Here is a 17,513-nt window from a genome sequence, read left to right on the forward strand (position 1 = left end):
GCCAACACACAATAAAAGCCCCAGCAAGTACATCAGGTCACAGAGAGACAGATTGCCAGGATGATACGGATGAAGAATGCACTCGTGCGAATAGTGAAAAAGCATTTCACATGGTTAATCTGGATCAACATGTCAATGCTATTACGCAATCTGAGGCATTTGCCATGATCGGGATTATATATCTGCAGAAGAGTGGCAAGCATAAGCTTAACAGTAAAAATTGACACTGCAGCAAGTACAAATATTCTGCCCATCCTTATACTGAAGGACATGTACTTAAAGAAATGGGAATCTATGGTATGACCCACCATAGTTAGGCTGACTGCCTTCAATGGTTGGTTTTCTAATCAAGTGCATTGGAATGAGAACCTCACAGTGCAGCTATGGGAGTTCCGAATGGCTACCACAAATGTTGTATCTACACTATAAAACTGGACCAGCTGTTGCAGGACTTCAGTATGTCAAGATTTACGAATTGTCACAATACATGAAGTCAGCAACGCACCAAAGATGGTAGAAAATACCCAGATTGAGTGTATTGGGTCAGTCCATGCAAATGACGACACAAAGACTGGCAGCCTTGACACAAAGACGTGATATGACTGGAAGTCTCTCCTTGGTCTTCAGTTTGTTGCAGCATGTACCTGGAGGCCAAAGGGATTGCCAGTGATTGGTAATGTTGCCAGTCATCATTTTTTTAATCTTTCCAAATAAGGGAAGATGAAGGTATCGTATGACTTGCAAGCAGGACCAGAATTAGACCGATTGTGAGTAGGCCAGAAGGTCAGAGTCCTCAATCATGCGTCAGGAACTTGGTATCCTGCAGAGGTTGTTAGGTTAGTTACAGAGATACAGCACTGAAACAGGCCCTTCGGCCCACCGAGTCTGTGCCCACCATCAACCACCCATTGATACTAATCCTACACTAATCCCATATACCTACCACATCCCCACCTGTCCCTATATTTCCCTACCACCTACCTATACTAGGGGCAATTTATAATGGCCAATTAACCTATCAACCAGCAAGTCTTTGGCTTTGTGGGAGGAAACCGGAGCACCCGGAGGAAACCCACGCAGACACAGGGAGAACTTGCAAACTCCACACAGGCAGTACCCAGAATTTAACCCGGGTCGCTGGAGCTGTGAGGCTGCGGTGCTAACCACTGTGCCACTGTGACCAGCTTAGATCGTATGAGGTCCAGACACCCAATGGTGTGACTCTCAGATGAAACCGAAAAAAGAGGAGGTTGTCGGACCACCTTAAGAGGCAGGAAGTGAAGGTCACTGGTGGAAGTAATGTCACATCACATATGACCAGGGTGTAGCCTGACAGAGTAAGATGTGGGTAGATGTGGCTCCTGTAATAACTATATATATGTCCCAGTAAGTTATAATAAAAACCCACATTTTCTTTGCATATTACTTGTAGTCCTGTCAATCTTAAAATAGTTCACATACCAAAGGAGCAAGTAATATTACAGTTTTTAGTTAAATACAGAAGTATAGTTGTCACTAGCTTGGGTATTGTGCCCAACATTGCACATGGCTTGTTATACTTTAACAGTGGTTCAATGGCTGCCACAAGTTGAGTCAGTTTCATACAAATGGAGTCAAAGCTTACCCATACTGCTAAGCAACAGTGAAAGTACCCTATAATCACTAGAGGTTGTAGAACAGTTTCACTCTTGCTATCTTGTTTGGGGAATCTTTGTTGGTACGAATTTGAGTCTTTTGTAGTTGATAGTTGGAGCAGGAAAGACAGGTAGACAAGATAAGCAAAATCACGAAAAACAATAAAAGCATGAAAGAAAAAGTAAAAGCAAAGCAAAGTAAGATATACCACTGTAACCCCTGTCAAAGAAGTGATGTCCACATTTTACACTTTATTGAAATCCAAGTGACAACACTGATAAAGTACTGGAATACGGGGCGGCACAGTGGCGCAGTGGTTAGCACCACAGCCTCACAGCTCCAGCGACCTGGGTTAATTTCCGGGTGCTGCCTGTGTGGAGTTTGCAAGTTCTCCCTGTGTCTGCGTGGGTTTCCTCCGGGTGCTCCGGTTTCCTCCCACATGCCAAAGACTTGCTGGTTGATAGGTAAATTGGCCATTATAAATTGCCCCTAGTATAGGTAGCTGGTAGAGCAATATAGGGACAGGTGGGGATGTGGTAGGAATATGGAATTGGTGTAGGACTAGTATAAGTGGGTGGTTGATGGTCGGCACAGACTTGGTGGGCCGAAGGGCCTGTTTCAGTGCTGTATCTCTAAACTAAACTAAAATTAAATATCAGTTTGAGGACTGGATTATGTTTTTACAAAAGTAACGTAATTCCAATTTGTCTGAAGCTGAAACCCAGGATCTAAGATTGGTTCCTTAGAGAATGATTGACCTGTTTGAAATTAAGTGCTGCAGATTAATCACGGGAGTACAGCAATCAGCAGAGTCAAAGCTGTCCAATGTGGAAATAAGATGGAAGTAGGTAATCTGCCTTAATAGAGAAACTAAAGAGAAATAAACTGACATGTTTAGGATGCACAAACTGTAGTGAACACACAGGAATCCTACAAGTACTTGCAGGCATCAGTGTGAGGCCCTGATATTTTCAGGGAGACAGGGAAGGCAGCAAGGGAGACCGAAAGCAGTCAAAGAACATGGCGAGGCCTCATCATTTTTTTAAACCATTTCCCAGCCAGCAGCCAGCCTAGTTGACAGACTGACTGGCTGCCAGGTGGGAAAACCAGCAGGAGGTGGGGGTAGCAAATCACGGCAGGGGTGAGAGGGAAAGAGGCCATGATCATCAGAAGGGAGGCCGTGATCATCAGAAGGGAGGCCGAGGGCTTCCTTGAGAGCTCACATGCTCCTCCTGGCCTACAAAGAGTGCTATAAAAAGCACTTCGCTTCAGGAGCCGGCAGCTTTTGGCTCAATTTTGCTGCCAAGCCGGTAGCAGTTAAATTTAAATCAGGCTCCCAGTTGCTTGGTGGGAGACAGATTTAATTATGTAAATGAAGTGTTCTACCTCTCCAAGATGGGACACTTTGCTCCCCCCCACTACAAAAATAGTGGCAGGTGCGTAAGTATCGGGTTGGGGTCATATTACACATCTTTTTAGGGTTTAACCACTCCCGACCCTCCGCCCATCATGGTGAGATTAATATCAAAGCCTGAGAAGCTAACTGAAGAAGAAGTATGACTTGCAAAGATTCTGGAGTGAATGAAACAACTTGTAGAAGAAAACTCACTGGTTCTGAAGGAGGAGGGTGTTACATGCCAGATACTTGTAGTCTCATGCACTTCACAGTGTGTAGAGATCCAACAGTAGGCATACACTGTCAATCTGCTTCTCTATTCTTGGAGTTTCAAATCAAAAACAAACAACATGCTCTCAGCACCTACTGTACAGAGACACACAAAAGGTAGAAATTATTATTGGTGATGTTATTGTACAAATACACAACATGCTTGCCTCAAAGTGCTCTCTTTGGTGCTTTAAAAGAGGCATTAACCCATTCATGTTAATCAGGTAAATGCCTCAGTTAAATAGCAGAAAGAAAAATTGAGTATGTGTAATAAATGTTCGTACAATAATATCACCAGAGTTCCTGTACAATCTCTAAATCAAAATGGATAGGGTGGATATGGGAGAGGGGATAATTAATACAAAAAATATAAACATATGGCATAAAAAATGTTAATCTTAACAAGCCTTTACTGGACTTGGACCATCGAAAGCTCTGCAAAGAAAACCTTCCCTAGATTGTAGTCTGATGGATACAAGATAGCTTTTTTAAAATAGCTGAGCCTTTTTAAATTGTGTTTGGCAAAAGGTAGCTCTGGCCAAGCATCTAGGTTTTAATGTATCTGATGTTCTTAATTTTCATACAGGCCATTACTCATATTCATTTTACGCTTGAGGTCATGATTCAGTATAATCGTTTGCTAGGAACAAACTGCAGAGTAACCTGTACTTTTTGGGCTGAATTTATTGTGGGAGGCCGTAGCCCTGATGGTGGGCCGGAAAGCCAGGGGGCAACCCTGCCTTGGCTGTTTCCAGGATTCCGACCCGATTCTGTGCCCATCAGGCAATTAACTGCCTGGCATCAGGGCTCCCATTCCCTTAAGAGCAGCCGGTCAAGCAGAGGGCCAGCAGGTCTTTAGTCACAGCAGTGCCACTGGAAGGGGTGGTCGCTATTGGGACTGCACCTGGCCCGGAGCAGCATTATGGACGCCGTCCTGGAACCCAAGCCAGTGGGATTGGGGTCACCAGGGCCAGTCAGGCAGGCCCCAGTGAAGCTGGGGGGTGGTCGCTGGTTAGGGCATGTTGTGTGCTTCTGCAGGGATAGCCATTGCCACGAGTGGGGCCCTCCATGGGCCACAGAGCCTGATCAGGAGCGTCACCCCCAAGTCACCTTTTACTGGGCGGTCTCCCCACGCAGCAGAGCCCCCGCACCACCACCCACTGCCCCCCCGCCCCTCCCCCCCCGCCCCTCCCCCACTAACCAACACGCTCCTGTGGGGCACATTAAATTTTGCCTATTGCTCCTTGAAACAACACTTAGGTTGTACTCATTGATAATACCACAATGTTCTAGCACTTAGGAGACATGGTTTGCCAACACAGGTTTAAGAGCTTCGGTAGAACTTGCAATTACAGTGGGGGCGTTAAACAGATGGGAGCAGGTCAGCCCGTTATACACCCTGCTTCATTTTTCTATCCATTCAGTGGGCTGGGTGTATAGCAGGTGGTTGATCTGATACCAATCCTGCTGAAGTTGAACCTTTCACTCCTTACAGTCTTTCAATTAGCAATATACTGATTATATTTTTAGTGTATGTTAAAAAATCAAATCCAGTTAAAGCGACACTGTCTTTATGACAAATTGTTTGGCAAACTTTGTTTTTTGTTTTGGGGAAGGGAAGGGGGCATGCATTATTTTCAAGTCAAGCCATTGTACTCAAGTAGGGCAATGATGCATTCAATGCAATTTACATAGTTCTGCTATGTGCTTGTAAGCAAATGAAGAAACACATGCTGACTGCTTCTCAGGAAGATATCACCCCTTTAACACTAACTCCCAATATTGGACCTGATCCAGTCAGCAGTGCAAACCACACAAAACAAAGACCTTCAGGAGCTGGCCATCAAATCCAACCAAACAATTTTCTAAATTAAGAAGTCACTTGGTTTCAGAGTACAAATATAAAGTAGATATCCTGCTTACCTATCTAGCACGTAAGTGAGAGCTTTCTGTCGGGTTCCTGAGTAGACAGATGGGCTTGTTTCCCAAGCAATTAAATTGGAAGCATCATGGAAAAGATGAATGTTCACCAAGTCAAAGGCACTGTCAAGAAAATAACCATCACACAAGTGAATCATCATGCAAGTGCTCTTATGATCATGACAGGATTTAGAAAATGGTAGCGTTGCATATCAAACTGCCATAATAGGAGCCTTACAAAGACATTTGTATTTTAGAATGTGCCCTCTGCACATACTGGGATTAACTATTATGGTTTATAAAATAATAAAATTGTTTTAATAATGATGCTTGCCCATTTTCTTTGACAATATTCATATTTGCTTACAAAGCAGGCTGTCACTGTCGTTTTAATGGAGAATTGCTTTTAAACAATACATTGTAAGTAAACTCAGATATCTATCACCACACAGATGGAAACTCATTATACCTGTCAGCTCACACCTTATATATTGAAAGTTATTGTCATCTAATCCATGAAAAGTAAATAATGCACCCCCATGTACATACTTTGGAGAGCAGCTTCACAATAAGAATGACACAATCATAAAAATGTGCCATTTCATACATTAGTTTATTAAGTGTTATTAAAAATCTGTAAAACCGAGCTTCATTATTTTAAGTGTTTTACAGCCTGCATTCAGAAGCACTCTCATACGAAGGATTTATGAGGAGACCTGAGGTAGAATTTTTATGCAAAAAAAGGAAAAGAAAATCATTTTCAATCTTGTAAAGAAAATGCCACTGTTTAAGAAATGACCTCTAGCTGAAAAAAATTCCTTTAATTCAGCTTTCTAAAGTTCAGCGAGAGCACGGATGAACATTCAGAGGAGCTCCAGATCAGAAAAATATTAACTAGATACCACAGTTAAATGGTAGGGAGTGCAGGTTTTTCCCTCTTCTTACCATGCGAAGATCCTAACTAAGAATAATACCTAGTCAGACCACACTTTTACCCCATGCAGATCTACGCAGTGTTGTGCTGGCCTGGCCAGCGACGCCCACATCCCATGAATGAGTTAAAAAAAACTCTAATATTTGCAGTGCATAAATAAACCAAAACTGAAATGACAATCATTTCATCCATTCAGAGTTGATTGCTGAACTGTAATGTGGAATCAGGGACGACAGAATGATCAGGTCAACAAAACTACTTGGTGGGTTTGTGCAAGTCGTAAGTATGCTACAATCTTGGCATTTTGGAACTTAATTAAAATCATCTAAACAACAATGACAGCACAGCTCCCATGAAGGCACACAAGGTACATGCATCATATTGTGTGCTGCTCAGCCATTTAGACAAGGAAGGTCCCAAGTCCTTGACCTGTTCAGAGTTAATCTGTCTCAACTGAGTTAACAGTGCAGGGATTACAACTGGCCTTGATGTCACTGGCATTGGCACTGGGGAAGGAAGAAAATCAAGCTGATTCTAGAGCCTGATGGCTATCCAGTTGTCCGTGATGGAAAAGTAGACATGTGTGTATATGTTAAGCGAGGACCAGACTGGCCTACTGTGATGCCCATCCCTGGTCAAATATTTGCTGATAATTACAACCTGGTCTTACATATGAGAAATTGTATCATGGTAAGCTACTCAATTGCTGCTGCACCTGTGGCACTATATATATGGATGAGTTACTGGGATAACATTATGAAATTGCGCTTCCAGTGGTTTGAGAATCCTGGTGATTCCCCTATGATTTATTAAAATTAAGATGAACATCTAGTGGGTCAAGCTCATCACCAGGAGGGCAAATTATTGGTCATTCATTTGGCAATCGTGTGGCTTGCAAGGCCATTTCAGAGATAATTACGAGCCAACTACATAACATGGGACTAGAGTCACATGCAGCCCAAGTGGCAGGATCCCTTCCCCGAAGAAAATCAGTGAACTAGTTGGGTTTTTACAACAATGCAATATCTTTTTTCTGGAGCCTTCTCACAAATTCCTAGATTTATTGGGCTGGATTTAATGTTCATGTTGTGGCTTCTGGCAGCAGACCTGGAAGTGGGCGCTGCCGCCACTCAGCATGTGCATGGCCGGCCCATTGCAATCACGCGAGGCGGCCAATTATAATAATGAAGGCGCGGGGCCCAGCCAATCATGCGATGAGGGCAGGATTCGATGTGCCAAGTGCAGCGTCGGATGACTCCAAAGCACGTGCTGACACCATATTTAAAGGCCTGCCGGCCCTGTTTTCATTGCTGCCTTAGAGTTATTCGTTGTTTGCTGAGCCTGGTGCTGGAGTGACCGCTGGACTCCCAACCTCGCTGTCAAGAAAATCACAGTATGGCTCAGGCAAGACACCAGGTGGCCCCATGGATTCGTGATGCCTCCTTGAAGATTCTCCTCCAGGCTCCAAGGGAAAGGCGGGAGGTCCTCTTCCCCAGCAATGGCAAGAAGAGGTCCTCTCACCTGACCAAGCAAGCCTGAATGGAGATTGCAGATGGGATCACCCCCAAACATGGACCTGTGCAAGAAGAGAGTCAACAACCTCATTAGGTCTGCCAACGTGACTGCTATGTACCACTCTCCTTTTTGGGCATTACCTGTGACTATGCAGGAGGGTGCACAACATGGGGAGGGAGACACTACAAAGGCACTTTCAAAGGGGGTTAGGCACGAACACATCCTGCCAGATGCATGGCGGCATCTTGGCCACAGGCCACCTTCTTTCACAGCTCACCCCCATTAATTCCCCTGAAAACTAATGTGCGGATGAGCCATATAGGAAAGACCTGGAGGGGTTGAGGGGCTGGCACTAGAACACTGTCCTGTAGCTCTTCCTGTGATGTATGACTATCCCCCTCTTCCCACTTGCAGGACAAGAGGGCCCACAACAACAGGGCGACCTCGCGGTCTGGTGCAGGAATTGCTGACATACGGCCTCTCTCAGCAGTTGAGAGTGAAGCACTGGAGTTGGCGGGGATCCAGGGCAAGCACTCAATCATGGAGCTGAGACTGGAGTCTCCAGGCAAGAGTGAGGATTATCTTCCATCGACATCCAGCTTGGATATCATAAGATCTATAATGCCTAACCCACATGTTTGTGTTCTCTCATGCAGGTCGGCATCCACAGGAGACTCAATCCAAAGGGGGACAGCAGTCAGCCTCTGAGGATGAGTAGTTAGAGGACCGCACCATCCCAAGATTCTCCTGCACCTTCCAACAGCGCAGATACTTTCACCTTGGTAGGAATCCACTTGGCTTTAGAATCAGAATCAGAATCAGCTTGTGAGAGCACCACACACATCTGGCTGAGGCTGAGACAGCCGAGGCCTCTGATAGTCGGAGGACTGTGGATGGGCAGGCCCATGCTGAGCCCCAGGATGCTGTCAACAGCACAGGGCATGTTGGAGTTGCAGAGAGAGACAAGGCAACATCTGGCAGAGATGCCAGATGCAATGCGCAGCTATGAGCAAATGATGGAGGAGTCCATCTATGCCATGCGTGCTGCCATTTCTCAGGCATGTGAGTGTATGGCTTTCTCCATCGAGAGGTTGGTGAGCCTCATGGAGAGCCAGATCCCACAGATGCACGCAGACCTACACACCATTGCCTCGGCCATGAGTTCAACGCAGCAGTGGTAAGGTGAGAGAAGGACAAGGTGCCTGGAGTCTTCTCCAGCTCCTCATCCTCAGGTCAGCAGGGAGGTTCGAGTGAGCCTTTAAAGGAAGGAGGAGAGGCTGACCTCCACAGCTGGGGGCTTCCCTCTGGCACTCTGAGTGTGGACAGCTGTTCGTCAACCCCTCCGCCAGTGAGCCCAGCTCCAGTAGCTGTGATGCCTGAGGAGAGTCCTGCACCTATTCAGGAAACTCTCAGGCAGCTGGGGCCCTCTAGGCTTTAGGCAGCCAGAGTAAGGCCACCAAAGTCATCACAGGCCAAGGAGGCAGTTTGATCAGCAGCCTGCCTCGACCCAGATGCTGGCACACTGCGTAAAGCACTGAAAAGCTTGCAAACAAAAAACACCTGGATTTTGATGGGTCCTTGCAATTTGCCATTTGTTTTCTGCTATAAAGTTTATTTGCTTTCGATGTTGGCATTCATTGTGGAAAATGTGTATTCCTTCATGCCTTAATTGTGAAATGCAGTCTTCACCCTTCTCCCATAGTGGGCTGCCAGTCTAGGCTCATCCCTCCTTTGGTAAGCACCTCTGATGTGCCAGAGCGCGTGTGTGATTTGGATGCTAGGCACGGAACCCTAACAGAAAGGAGGCGACAGACTGAATGCTTTTAAGTAAGTTTTTATTGTTTTCACTCTAAGAGGCAAGCATGGTGGCTGGAAGCGGGTAAGAATGAGACTGTCTCTTGCTTCCAGGCCCTCCATTTGTTGGTGGCACTGCATCATTGCACAGGGGCCCATAAAGACAGGGTGCATGAGATCAACACCAGGTGATCAGTAGGCCTCCAGAGCACAGTCCATGCAGAGACAAAGTTGCCCTGGCATCTTTGCCTTTGCTACTCCTCTCGGCTTATGCACGGATGTCTGTCAGTGCCCATCCTTGCTGATCCCCAACCCTCTCACACAATATTATGTCCATCCAATCCTTTGAACCAGCTATATGGCCATCCAACACCTATCTGCATGGGAATCCATGCCTACCACCCAAAAGCAACTCCACCTGTGCTGACCACCCGAGAACAATCCCACCCATGTCGACAGCACAGCACTGCAGGTCAACAATGGCCTCCATTCCCCCGTCTTCCCCTATCCAATGCTGTTCACTGTTGTCTTCCCATCATGGCACTGAGGCCTCACCAGCTTTCAATGGCCGGGTATCCAAAGGCAAGTGAGGGCTGTCTGTCGTCAACTTAACTCCAAACCCCCCATTGAATCATGATCAATTGCATTCAAATGTATTTAAACCAACTGTTCAGCAATTCAAATTGCACTCCCGTTGTGTGCTTTCCTGCCGATGACTAAATCCAGAACCAACGTCATGACGTTGGATTTCAGGGTGGGCACGTCCATTGCTATTCTTCAGCCTCCCACACCTCCATTCCCGCTCCAAATAGCCTCAATAAATTCCACCCATTGAATTTATTTCCACAACTTGCCAGGCTGGGGGTTGAACTCATGAGCTCGGGGTTGCTAGTCCGGTAACATAAACGCTCACATACTGGTCTGGAATGTCCACTGGTGGTTGTCTTGATGTCCTGCCCTAACTTTGGTGGGGGATTAGTGGAATTTCTAGAGAAAAGGGACTTAGCCCATTATCAGATGTTTACTCCAATCTCCTGTTGAAGTTAAAACCAGAGGAACCGAACAGGAAAGATGAATCAACCCTGGCTAACGAAGTTAAAAACTTGCATTAGATCAAAGGAAGTAGCTTATAAGGGTGCCAGAAAAAGTGGTAAGCTCGAGGTTCGGGAGCAATTTAGAATGCAGCAAAGGATGACCAAGAAACTGATAAAGGGAAAAGAGAATATGAATGCCAGCGAGTGAGAAACATAAAGGTGGACTGTAAAAGCTTCTTTGGGTATGTGAAAAGGAAAAGATTAGTAAGGACAAATGTGGATCCATAACAGGCGGAGACAGGAGAATTTATAATTGATAACATGGAAATGGCAGAGAAACTAAACAATTGGCCAGAATTTTACGCCCCCTCCAAAGAGCCGGCTGGTGGCGTTGGGGGGGCAGCGTAAAATGGAGTGGGAGGCTCGGGGGCCCTTCCCGAACCTCTCCTGCCTCTGCCGTCATTTTACGTGGGGCGGCAGAGGTGAGAAACAGCCCGCCCACCCCAGGCCAATCAAGGCCCTTACGTGGCCAATTAACGGCCACTTAGGGGCCTTCGCCCGCTGCCACGGGGATTTTACAGTTGGCAGGCGGGTAGCAGAGGCCTCAAAAAAGCCGCCTGATAAAAGTAAGTGGCCTTCTAATGGCCTGGGGGGGCCCTCCCGATTGGGCACCCTGTTCCCCAAGGAGGGTCGCCCCTGACGCCCCAACCACCCCCAACGCCCAACACGCGCCCCCCCCACCCGCCAATCAACCCACCCTTGCTAAGCAGGGCCCAACCAATTGCCCCCAGCGAGGCCCCAAAAACGTACTCATTTGCCAGAGCTCCCCGACATCTTCAATCTTCAGCTGGGTTGCGGTCCCAGCAGTGGCTCCGTTCCCGGTGGCGCTGCTGGGACTAGGAGCTGCCAGCCCGCTGATAGGCCAGCAGTTCCATTCGGCGGGTCCTCTTGCCTCAATGAGGTGAAAGTCCTGCTTATGACCAATTAAGGGCCTGGGGACCATAAAATCCGGCCCAGCAGAGGCAGGAACGTCACTAACTTTTCATTCGGTGGACGTCTCCCCTCCAGCCACTTTAAAAGTCCGACCTTTGAGTCTGTTCATGGAGGAAGATACAGAAAATCTCCCAGAAATACTAGGGAGCCAAGGGACTTATGAAAATAAGGAACTGAAAGAAATTAGTATTAATAAAGAGATAGTAACTCAAAAAATTAACTGGATTGAAGGTTGATAAATACCCTGGACCAGATGAGCTGCATCCCAGAATTTTCAAGATGGTGGCTATAGAGATAGTGGATGCATTGGTGGTTATCTTTCAAATTCTATAGATTCTGGAAAGGTACCTGCAGACTGGAAAGTAGCAATTGTAACCCCACTATTTAAGAAAGGAAGGACAGAGAAAATGGGAAACCATAGACCTGTTAGTTTGCCATCAGTTGTAAGGATAATGTTAGAATCTATTATAGAGGATGTGATAACTAGACACTTAGAAAATGATGATATGATTGGGCAGAGTCAACATGGATTTATCAAAGGGAAATTATGTTTGACAAACCTTTTGGGAGTTTTTTGAGGATGTTACTTGTAATATAGATAAAGGAGAACTAGTGGATGTGGTGCACTTGGATTTTCAGAAGGCTTTTGATAAGGTCCCACACAGGAGGTTAGTAAACAAAATTAGAGCACACGGGATTGGGGTAATATACTGGGATGGATTGAGAATTGGTTAACAGACAGAAAACAGAGAGTAGGAATAAATGGGTTATTCTCAGGATGGCAGGTTGTTACTAGCGGGGTATTGCAAGGATCAGTGCTGGGTCACAGCTGTTCACAATCCAGATAAATGATTTGGATGTGGGGACCAAATGTAATATTTCCAAATTTGCTGATGGCACAAAACTAGGTGGGAATGTAAGTTGTGAGGAGGATGCAAGGAGGCTTCAAGGGGACTTGGACGGGCGAAGTGAATGGACAAGAACACAACAGATGGAATATAATGTGAATTAGTGTGAAGTTGTCCACTTTGGTAGAAAAAACAGAAAGACAGAGTATTTCTTAAATGGTGAGAAGTTGGGATGTGTTGATGTCCAAAGGGACCGGGGTGTGAATCATAAAAGCTCGCATGCAGGTGTAGCAAGCAATTAGGAAGGCAAATGGCATGCAGGCCTTCATCGCAAGGAGATTTGAGTACAGAAGTAAAGAAGTCTTGCTGCAATTTTATAGAGTCTTGGTGAGACTGCACCTGGAGTATTGTGTACAGTTTTGGTCTCCTCACCGAAGGAAGGATATACTTGCTATAGAGGGAGTGCAATGGAGGTTCACCAGACTAATCCCTGGGATAGCAGGGTTGTCCTATGAGGAGAGATTGAGGAAACTGGGCCTATATTCTCTAGAGTTTCAAAGAATGAGAGGTGATCGCACTGAAACTTGCAAAATTTGTACAGGACATGACAGAGTGGATGTAGCTAGGATGTTTCCCCTGGCTGGTGAGTCTAGAACCAGGAGACATAGGCCTGAATTTTATTAGAGCTCTGCACATCACGGCAGCATGCTTTGAACTCGGCGGTCTTCAGACACAGAAGCGCCACCGCTGAGCCCCAGCGATATTTCGTGCGGGGGCTCATTTAAATGCAGGGGGCAGAGCGGCTGCCCTTGATGACATAAAGGGGGCGACCGCTCCGTCCCCGGCAATGCCGTCCGGCACCATTTTTAAAGAGCTTCAGGCCCTTCACTTTCACTTGCATCTTTAAAGGTGATGTTTCAGTAGAAAGTGAATAAAATAGTAAATTATCTTTATTAATCTCTTCCCCCCCACCCATTTCATAAATTTACATTTGCCCCCCAAAAAACAATTTGGAAAATGCCAACATTTAACGCCCCCCACCTTCAGAACCTTTCACCCTCAACCCCTTCCCAACATCCCCACAACCAATAAAAAAGGTTTTCCCCACTGCCCCCCCTCCCACGCCCCTGGCTTGTAATTTAATTTCTCCACCCTCCCCACCAGTGTCTCGCCTCGGAACGCCATACGGGGTTCCAAAGGCTCACTGAGTGGCGGGGGGGAGGGGGCTGCACCGAGGCCTCGCCGCCACTAATAAAATGTGACGGGCCTTCTCGGCATCGGGGCTTGTGGTGGGCCGCTCCCGCAAGTATTTCACGGGCCTCCCCACCATGACCCCCGACGTTGAGGGGCTGGTAAAATTCAGCCCACAGTCTCAGAATAAGCGGTAGGCCATTTAAGACTGAGATGAGGAGGGATTTCTTCACTCAGATGGTGGTGAATCTTTGGAATTCTCAACCCCAGAGGGCTGTGGAAGCTTACTGAACATGTTCAAGACAGAAATTGATAGATATCTGCATACTAATAACATCAAGGGTTTTGGGGATAGCGTGGGAATAGTGTTGAGGTAGATGATCAGCCATGATCTAACTGAATGGCGGAGCAGGCTCGACAAGCTGAATGGCCTACTCCTGCTCCTATGTTTCTATGTTCCAGAGATCGAGACAACTTCCTGGAAATTCAGGGCCATTGTCTTCAGGTAAGCAGGGGAGGAAAGGGGAAAAAAAAGTTCCAAACTGTAAATATTGTCCATTATTCACAGGGTTAAGTAATTTGCCCCTCACATGTGATATACAATGAGTTTGTGACCATTTATATTGAAAAACCAACTAATAAGCTGTTGAAATTTCGACTAGTCTCAAATCAGTTGACTTTAATTCTGTCAGTCTGGTGAGAAAACTATTGACCAAGAATGAAATGAACTATATTAAATCTTATTTATTACCTCACAATTAAATAGCGATCTAGAGAGTTAACCCAGTGAGTATCTGTTCCATACAAGTTAGAAAGTTCTGAGGTTTGATTGTCAGTCTATGTCTAGTTGGCTGATCTTAATGGAGGCAGTGCTGAGCATTGCAATTGGCCTCAGTGCCTCAGGCCTAGAAAGGAGCAAATCCACTAAGAATTTTACTCTCAATCATGATACAATGGCCTCTACTGGACATACACGAGTACACATTGAGTGCGGACAGCATTGAGCTTGTTTGTGATGCACTCTGTGGCTGATTGGCCTCGTACAGAATTAATGACAAAGAATGATCATTTGATTATGGTACTGTCGTCAGTCGCACGTCAATGGGTAAGAAATTGGGCTGGTTAGCACCTGTTGTTTGGGCTCTACGAGTGGTCTTAGAGCTCCAAAACGTCGTCCGTGAGTGTGCACACACTTGTGGGGTGAATCATACTGTAAACCATATTGGTGCAGGTGTTATGTGTGCGTACTGAACATTCACTGAAGTACACAATTCAGGTAGATCATGACATCAATCAATGAGTAATGCTGCTTTGATGCCAGTAATGCCATTTTGGAGCTTTTCTTACCCTTGCACAGCTGAATATATGTTCAGCAGCAGGTAAGACATCCCAGCAGTGCTATTTAAAAGGATTATCAACTACTTTTGGGTTTTTTGGCAGTTGATTTTTTTCTGGCTGTTGCTACAATTCTAGAAGTGTTTGGTGCTTTCTACAGTTGTTTTAAGCTGCAAAAGTCTACAGAGAGTGGTGTGATAGGTGAAACACTTCTTGCTGAGTTCAAGGGGCACCTACATAAACCAGTTGCTCCCAGACATGGTGCAACAGTAGCCATTCCCCTTGGAATACAACATGACTGGGTGAATGAACAGAGACCACACAGAGCAGGTCAGGGGCTGCTGGGAGAAGGAGGGGGAAGAAGGACTCTCAGCAGGAGGGCATCACCAGGATTGCAGGCTTCCCCGTGGTACAGGGTGCCATTGACTGCACGCATATCACTTTGCAGGAGGCTAATGTCAACTTTGCCCTATATCAGAACCGAAAGCAATTACACTCCTTCAAAATCCTGCTAGTGTGTGACCAGAGGTTGCATGTGAATCATGTAGGTCAATACCCAGCATCCTGGCAGCAGTAATTATGTGGCAGTCCACTGTGCAAGCTGCACTTCAGCGACTATGGCAAACCAATGGCTCGCCACTGGGCGGTAAGGGCTATCCGCTGACTACATGGCTGATAACTCCAGCGTGCAACCCATGCACAGCCGTGCAGCAGGAATACAATGGAAGTCATGCTGCCACACAAACTCTGGTAGAGCAGACCATTGGTGTTGTGTGTTGTTGTATTTAGTAGCGTAACAGGAACATTCTGGAGAAAGTCTCAGACTTAGGACAAGGTCAACTAAGAACTGTTTATTATTTACATAATGCTATATACACTCTCATCAAGCCTCCTAAGCTAGCATCCTTCATGCTGCTCTCTCTTCTCTCCAGCCGAACCTCATGTGACTATATCATCACTCTTTCAGTGGGAGGGGTTGCTCTAGCATTAACCCTCTACACCCTTATACTACATCATCCCCCAAGTCTTTATCCAACATTTTATCAAACATATTTACATACTCGACTTATCGCCTACCCTCTCTCCCCTCAAATCTCAGACTTCACAGATTTAGTCATTAGGAGGTTTGACAGCTCTCCCCGATCTGGTTGTAGTATGACTGGAACGACCAGTAGTCTTCCTTGAAAGTCTGGCTTGTTGGCTTGGTTGCTCTTACTACGGATTGTAGCCTTCTGTCCAGATTGGGTTTGTTCCTCTTCATCTGGATCTTCCAAATGAATGATTGGCTGTTGCTTTTGAGGAATAGGGATGATAGTTCTCCTATTTCTTCTTACGCTTCCTTCAGTCGTGTGTATAACATACAATCGCTGGTAGTTCTCATGTCTATGGATTACTGTACCTTCTCTTTCCAGGTCATGTATCCACACTCTTTAACCACTTTTTTAGTTCAGGTAAGTTTCTTGCTTGAAATCTTCTATTATAATTTTAGGTTTGTTGCCTTCTGTAAGAGTTCTCCCTGTCTCTTGCTTTTTTGTAATCCTGGACATTCAATCTGGGAAGTAAGTTCTTCACCAATATAGGAAGCTGTGTTCACATCTTCCTGCCCATCAGTAGTTCTGTTGGTGATAATCCACACATCAGCGGCATAGATCTAAAATTAAAAGCGAAATTGGAAGATCTTCATTCATTTTTAGTAATGACTTAATGGTCCTTATACCTCTTTCCACCTCGCCGTTTGACTGTGGGTACCTTAGCGAACTCCCACCTTCGTCGCAAAGTGAGAAAAGTATTTATTCGTGAATTGTAGTCTGTTGTCTGACAATATTTTGCCAGGGATACCATGCATCACAAAGATAGAGTTCTTATTACCATTTCTGTTGTCGTAGAATGCAATCTTCTGACTTCTATCCACCTTGGGAAGTAATTGATGATGATCATGTACGGAAACGAATCCATACCCGACCTTTGCCACGGTCTGGTTAGAAACTGTGTGGTTAACAGGGATTCACGTTGTGCTGGTCTCAGTACTGCACATGTCTGACAGTTCTGGATCACATTCTCAATATCCTTAGATATTCCAGGCCACCATACCGAAGATTGCGCCCTTGGTCTGAATTTGGTTATACCCAAATGGCCTTGGAGTAAGCAATCTAAGATCTCTGATCTCAGTGGACTAGGAATGACTAGTCTGTCATTGTGTACTAGCAAGGTCATCTATGATGGTAATGTATTTACGATACTCATAAAACATTTTCATTGTCCTCCCACCTGGACTTTCTTGTGGCCACCCTTGTATGCCATTCTGCCTTACGCGACTGCAGTCCTCGTCACTCTTTTGGGCTTGGCGTATTTCCTGCAACTTCTGTGTGCTTGCTGGTTAATTTTGTGCTGTATGTTGGGAATATGATTCTATCCCGCGTACAAAATTCACATCCTGCTGTTGGATGGTCTACTGTCGTTCTAGAAAGTGCATCGGCTGATGATTGCAACTTCCCTTGGACGTCTCATATGTATACCGCATCAACCTTAGAAGGAATCTTTGCATTCATAGAGGCATTTTTGCAATCTCCTTCTCGTCTAACAAAGATACCAAAGGTTTATGGTCTGTCTCGATGATGACACTCAATCCAATGACGTGGTCGGCAAAT

At 45.7% G+C, this 17,513-nt stretch overlaps 1 protein-coding gene across 1 annotated transcript in view; it reads right to left on the minus strand.

The window, feature by feature from the left end:
* inpp5a (inositol polyphosphate-5-phosphatase A) overlaps positions 1–17,513 on the minus strand; it is a 621,533-nt gene that overhangs the window by 188,528 nt on the left and 415,492 nt on the right. Inside the window, exon 8 of the mRNA XM_068052673.1 lies at positions 5,225–5,344. Within this exon, the coding sequence (XP_067908774.1) occupies positions 5,225–5,344 (120 nt within the window). The remainder of the gene's footprint in view (positions 1–5,224; positions 5,345–17,513) is intronic.

This window comes from Heterodontus francisci, chromosome 20 (genome assembly GCF_036365525.1).
Source record: "Heterodontus francisci isolate sHetFra1 chromosome 20, sHetFra1.hap1, whole genome shotgun sequence".
NCBI classification, from domain to species: domain Eukaryota; kingdom Metazoa; phylum Chordata; class Chondrichthyes; order Heterodontiformes; family Heterodontidae; genus Heterodontus; species Heterodontus francisci.